The sequence below is a fragment of the Bison bison genome, unplaced genomic scaffold (assembly GCF_000754665.1).
Source record: "Bison bison bison isolate TAMUID 2011002044 unplaced genomic scaffold, Bison_UMD1.0 scf7180017864148, whole genome shotgun sequence".
Taxonomy (NCBI): Eukaryota; Metazoa; Chordata; class Mammalia; order Artiodactyla; family Bovidae; genus Bison; species Bison bison.
Window position 1 is genome coordinate 9,673,371 of NW_011494720.1, and position 6,448 is coordinate 9,679,818.

Consider the following 6,448-nt stretch of genomic DNA (forward strand, 5'->3'; position numbering starts at 1 on the left):
GTCCCCACCTCCCACCCCCAACCCAAGCAAGAAGACCACTCCCCTGTCCTCCCTGGCGGGGAGAAGAGGTCCCCCCGACCCCAGGAAGAGAAAGGCTGGTGGAGAATAACTTTCTCAGTTGAGTTCATCGCCCAGCCATTGTAAGCACAGAACGAATGACACAGAAGGAAAATCCTTCAGGCTGCAGAGCCCCAGGGTATGAGGGTTCATGCTGGGTCAAGGGTTTCAAAACACACCTCCTTTCTTCAGGCCACTCTGACATAGGAGCCTGACGCTTGCCACAGAGGTGGGGATCCCTTCGATTAATCAAGCATAGGGGACAGCCCCCAGGAGGTCCCCCAGAGAACAGCCTAAATCTGCAGGGTTTCCTCCTCTTCCAGAAAAGAAACCTTAGGTCTTAAAGTGACAGAACCGGGCCGGGCACTAGACGCACCTGCCTGCAGAGCCCAGGAGCACGAGGGTCCAGCCCCGCCCGCCAGGCTGCCTGGGTGTGACCATGGCCCACCGTGTAAGGGTAGAGCCGCTTGGGATAAGTTTCCCCATCCTTCAGCCCCAACTTCCCCATCTGCGAATTGGAAATCAAAACGTGTTTCCTTCGCTGCATCCAGCGGGCACACACTCTGGTCATGCTGTGTGTGAGATGCTTGTGTTGCTGGGGTGTCAGAAGTGCCCTGCTATCACCCATCATCAGTATTACTATCCAGGGAAGTGGGGCAGCCTCTGGGCAGCCTGGCCCCTTCCGCCTGTAGGCAAGCTCAGGGAGTCTCACGGGTCACCCCAGGCAGGGAAAATCAGAACCGGAAGCTCGACACCCCCACCTGGAAGAGACCGCGACGGGTGAAGCGGGCAGCAGAGGGCTCTGAGTCAGAGCCAACGTTCAATGAGATGTTTACAACGTGCCAGCCCTGATACTGAGTCACCCACGTGTATTTTCTCATTTAAGCCCTGCTCATAACCCTAAGAAGTTTTACAGAAGAGCAAACGGAGGATCCGAGGGGTGGGGTGACCTGTCCCCGGGGTCCACAGTGGTGAGGGGAGGAGCCAGCCCCATCCCCAGGCCTCCTGACCCTGCTGGATGGAGCAGCTGCCAGGAGGTGTGTCTGCGAGATGGAGCAGGCCCAGGCATTCCTGTGCTGGTTGCTGGACTTCACCAGGGAGCGACAGGGAGCTAGCTGACAGGGAGGTTCTAGCCTTTGGGGTGATACCAGAGCAAACCAGGTGTGCTGGCAGACAGCTGGGGCCCCTCTGAGGCCCGGCTCCCAGAGGGAAGGGGAGAGGGGCCACCTCCAGCAGGTCCTCGGTGCTGGGAGCTACTGAGTCCCGGACCAGTGGTCCCTTCCTCTCCCTGGAGTGATGGCGGGTTGCCTGGGTGATGTGAGGACTAGAGGCGGTGATGCAGGTAGCAGGGGGCCAGTGAGGAGCAATGTGGGGACCGCGGGCAGGAGGGAAGCGAGGGAAGACTCAGCGGAGGGGCCAGGGTCGCCGGGAGCAGAGTCAGAGACCTTTAGGACCCGCACGTGCTGGAGTCAGTGTTGCCACTGTTCCCCCGCGGGACAGGTCAGCGTGATCACAGAGCTCCGGGGGGTCCCCCCACCCCGAGGCATGGGGACGGCAGAGAAACACCGCAGTGTCCACACCTACATCCTCCTACCCCCATCCCCAATGCAGGCCTGGGAGGAGGTGGGGGCCTTGGCCTCACCGGGCGATGTGGCTGGATTCAGGGGGTGCAGAGAGGGTGCAGGGGAGCATCGGGGTGGGGGGACTAGGGTGAAGGAGGGGAGGAGATCCCCTAGATCCTGCCTCCCGAGAGATGAGGGACAGGCAGTGGGGCCTCCAGGGCAGCCGCAGGGCAGGAAAGGGTAAAAACTCGCGTTTCCAAACCCAAAGGGAGGAGGGTTCAACTGGAGACCAGAGACTGGAGCAAGCTGGCTTTGTGGCTACTCGCGTCTCGTCTTTACCTACAGTCATCCAGGGCTCGGACGACAGGGCCACAGAGATCATTGTCTGGGGGTGAGGAGGGGGGACAGCTAGTGCCACAGACGGGCAAGAAATGCCACACAAAGCAAAACCACCCCAGAAACCTGGGCTGACCTGGCACGGGACCCCCAGGGAACCCAGCGCCGCCCGCAGCCTGCAGTACCGGCGCCGAGCAGTAGAGGGTAGGGTTGGCCTGGTGTGCACGCGTGTGCACGTGGTGCACGGTGTCTGGGCACGTGATCGGTGTTCACAGTGGTGTGTGTGCAGTCGTGAAGGGCTGTGGCCACTCGTGCGACGCCGGGAGCCTGGACCCAGGCTAACCAGGGGTGACCTGCCAGCCTCCGTCCCTGGCTCCCCTCTGGGTGCTGGGGGTCCCTTTCCCTGGCTGCAGGGGGCCCCGCAGGGTCATCCTTACCTACATTTCTCAAACTCCTCACGGTCACCGCGAAGCCCTTGGTGCGAGGCAGCAGGTGGTGCTTGAGGCTGGGCAGCCCCTTGGCCTGGGCCACCTGCATGCTGATCTGGTGTTTCTTCTCTGTGAACCGCGTGCCCTCGCAGTGAATCAGGAACTGAAGGGGACAGGACGGCCATCACAGACGTCCCTGTGGCTGCTCAGATAGCTGTGAGGTCACATGCTCAGCCCCGCGGTCACACACTCAGCTCCAGTGTCACACGCTCAGCCCCCAGGTCACATGCGCACACACACAGCCCCGAGGTCACACACACATCCGTGCGGCCGCTCAGATAGCTGTGAGGTCACACACTCAGCCCCGCAGTCACACGCTCAGCTCCAGTGTCACACGCTCAGCCCCCAGGTCACACGCTCACACACACAGACCCGAGGTCACACACACATCCGTGTGGCTGCTCAGATAGCTGTGAGGTCACATGCTCAGCACCACGGTCACATGCTCAGCACCACGGTCACATGCTCAGCACCACGGTCACACGCTCAGCTCCAGTGTCACATGCTCAGCCCTGAGGTCACACGCTCACACACACAGCCCTGAGGTCACACACATGTCCGTGCGGCCGCTCAGATAGCTGTGAGGTCATACGCTTAGCCCTGAGGTCACAGCCTCAGTCCCGAGGTCACATGCTTAGCTCAGAGGTCACACACACAGCCCCGAGGTCACAGGCTCAGGCCCAAGGTCACATGCTTAGCCCCAAGGTCATACACGCAGCCTGGAGGTCATATGCACCATCCCCCAGCCACGCCACAGTCACACACAGCCCCACAGGAGCCTGAGGAAGTGACCAGGGCAGTGGTGGCCTGACAGCTGAGCCTGCCTCCCCTCAGGGCATGACCTCTGGCCCCCATGTCTGTAGTGTTCAAGTCTGTGAGCTTCAAAGAGAGAGGGATTGTGTTTGAGGAGGCTCAGGAAGCAGAGGGATGAGTGTGTGTGTGACCAGGGCCCTTGAGTGTGTGAGTGTGACTGGGGCACCCCAAGTGTGTGTGAGTGTGACCATGGTACCCTGAGTGCGTGTGTGACTGGAGCACCTTGAGTGTGTGTGAGACCGGGGCTCCCTGAGTGTGAGTGTGAGACCAAGGCCCCTGAGTATGTGTGAGTGTGATTGGGGCACCCCAAGTGTGTGTGATCAAGGCCCCAGAGTGTGCTTAAGTGTGACCAGGGCACCCCGAGTGTGTGAGTGTGACCAAGGCCCCTGAGTGTGTGTGTGTGACCAGGGCACCTCGAGTGTGTGTGTGACCAAGGCCCCTGAGGGTGTATGAGTGTTACTGGGGCACCCCAAGTGTGTGTGTGAGACCAAGGCCCCCAAGTGTGTGTGAGTATGACTGATCACCCCAAAAGTGTGTGAGTGTGGTCGGGCACCCTGAGAGTGTGAGTGTGACCAAGGCCCCTGCAAGTATGACCCAGGTGCCCAGAGAGTGTGTGACCAATCGCCCTGTGTGTGACCAAGGCCCCCCAAGTGTGTGTGAATGTGACTAATCTCCCCGAGAGTGTGACAGTGATCAGGCACCCCAAAAGTGTGAGTGTGACCAGGGCCCCCAAGTGTGTGTGAACATGACCTGGGCACCTCGAGTGTATGTGTGTGACCTAAGCACCCTGAGTGTGTGTGAGTGTGACCTGGGCACCCTGATTGCGTGTTTGATGATCTCCCCGAGTGTGTGTGAGTGTGACTGGATGGCAAGAGCATGTGTGATGTGATCAGGCATCCCAAGTGTGAGTGACTGTGACTGCTCCAAGAGTGCGTGAGTGTATTCAAGGCACCCTGAGTGCGTATGAGTGTGACCAGGGCCTCTGAGTGTGTGTGAGGATGACCTAGGCACCCCGAATATGTGTGAGTGTGACCTGGGCACCCCGAGCGTGTGTGTGACAATCACGCCGAGTGTGTGTGTGACCTGGGCACCCTGAGTGTGTGTGTAATGATCGCCCCAAGTGTGTGTGAGTGTGACTGGATGCCCCAAGTGTGTGTGAATGTGATCAGGCACCCTGAATGTGAGTGAGTGTGACTGACTGCCTCGAGAGTGCATGAGTGTATTCGGGGCACCCCGAGTGTGTGTGTGACCTGGGCGCCCCAAGCATGTATGAGTGTGACCTAGGCACCCTGGGCGTGTGTGTGACAATCGCCCTGAGTGTGTGTGAGTGTGACCTAGGCACCCCGGGCATGTGTGTGACGATCGCCCTGAGTGTGTGTGAGTGTGACCGGGGCTCCCTGGGCGTGTGTGTGACCAGGGCTCCCCAGGCATGTGTGTGACGATTGCCTGAGCGTGTGTGAATGTGACCAAGGCTCCCCAGGTGTATGTGTGATGATTGCCCCAAGTGTGTGTGAGTGTGACCTAGGCACCCTGAGTGTGTGTGTGACGACTGCCCTGAGTGTGTGTGAGTGTGACTGGGGCTCCCCAGGCATGTGTGTGACGACTGCCCGAGCGTGTGTGAGTGTGACCAGGGCTCCCCAGGCGTGTATGTGATGATCGCCCCGAGTATGTGTGTGATGATCACCCCGGGCATGTGTGTGACGACCACCCCGAGTGTGTGTGTGACCTGGGCACCCTGAGTGTGTGTGTAATGATTGCCCTGAGTATGTATGAGTGTGACTGGATGCCACAAGTGTGTGTGAATGTGATCAGGCACCCTGAATGTGAGTGTGACTGACTGCCTTGAGAGTGCGTAAGTGTATTCGGGGCACCCCGAGTGTGTGTGTGACCTGGGTGCCCTGAGCATGTGTGAGTGTGACCTGGGCACCCCAGGCATGTGTGTGACGATCACCTGAGTGTGTGTGAGTGTGACTGGGGCTCCCTGGGCGTGTGTGTGACCAGGGCTCCCCAGGCGTGATTGTGATGATCGCCCCGAGTGTGTGTGAGTGTGACCTAGGCACCCCAGGCGTGTATGTCATGATCGCCCTGAGTGTGTGTGTGTGACCTAGGCACCCCGGGCATGTGTGTGATGATCGCCCCGAGCGTGTGTGAGTGTGATCTAGGCACCCTGAGTGTGTGTGTGACGATCGTCCGAGTATGTGTGAGTGTGGCCAGGGCTCTCCAGGTGTGTGTGTGACAATCGCCCTGATTGTGTGTGAGTGTGACCTAGGCACCCTGAATATGTGTGTGACGATCACCCTGAGTGTGTGTGAGTGTGACCAGGGCTCCCCAGACGTATGTGTGACGATTGCCCGAGTGTGCGTGAGTGTGACCTAGGCACCCTGAGTGTATGTGTGACTATCACCCGAGTGTGTGTGAGTGTGGCTGGGCCTCCCCAGGCGTGTATGTGATGATTGCCCCGAGTGTGTGTGTGTGTGACCTGGGCATCCTGAGTGTATGTGTGATGATCGCCCGAGTGAGTGTGAGTGTGGCCGGGGCACCCCGGGGGTGTGTGTGACGATCGTTCGAGCATGTGCGAGTGTGACCGGACGCCCCGAGGGCCGCGCACGTACAAAGTACTTCTCGGGGTAGTCCCGCAGGTGCAGGAGGCTCTCGGAGACAGTCTTGCGGTCCTGCTCCCACTTGCGCGTGCAGAAGACCATCTCGGTGAAGTACCACATCCAGCCGATGATGGGGACGTAGGCCAGCTCCTTCTTAGCCAGGACCTTGGAGCCCTGAAACAGAGAGGGGGAAGCCCAGGCATCCGTGAAAGGGGGCATGAGGCCCTCCCCTGGGGCTGCCAGGGAGCTCCCTAGAAATAAGAGTGACCGTGCACTCCCAGCCCACAGAGACCGCTTGTGTCTTGCCAAGACATGGAGGCAAGGAGCCACTGACCTGGCTGACCGCCCACCAGTCAGCTGGAGATCAAGGCCATGCCAGCCTTGCCCCACAAGTGAGGGGGCAAGGGCCAGGCTCTCTGGGGGGCGGACAGGCGCTCCGTGGGGAGGACAGGCTCTACAGTGGGTGGACAGGCTCTGTATGGGGAGGACAGGCTCTGTATGGGGAGGGGAGGCTCTCCCAGGGGAGGACAGGCTCTCTATGGGGAGGACAGGCTCTCATGGGGAGGGGAGGCTTCAGACATGCCCCCATTCC

General features: G+C 60.0%; 1 protein-coding gene across 1 annotated transcript in view; it reads right to left on the minus strand.

Annotated features, from left to right (window-relative positions):
- AGPAT4 (1-acylglycerol-3-phosphate O-acyltransferase 4) overlaps positions 1-6,448 on the minus strand; it is a 21,936-nt gene that overhangs the window by 11,042 nt on the left and 4,446 nt on the right. The window contains exons 3-4 of the mRNA XM_010840921.1: positions 5,869-6,107; positions 2,393-2,546 (exon numbers count right to left, since the gene is read on the minus strand). Coding sequence (XP_010839223.1) covers positions 2,393-2,546; positions 5,869-6,107 — 393 coding nt within the window. The remainder of the gene's footprint in view (positions 1-2,392; positions 2,547-5,868; positions 6,108-6,448) is intronic.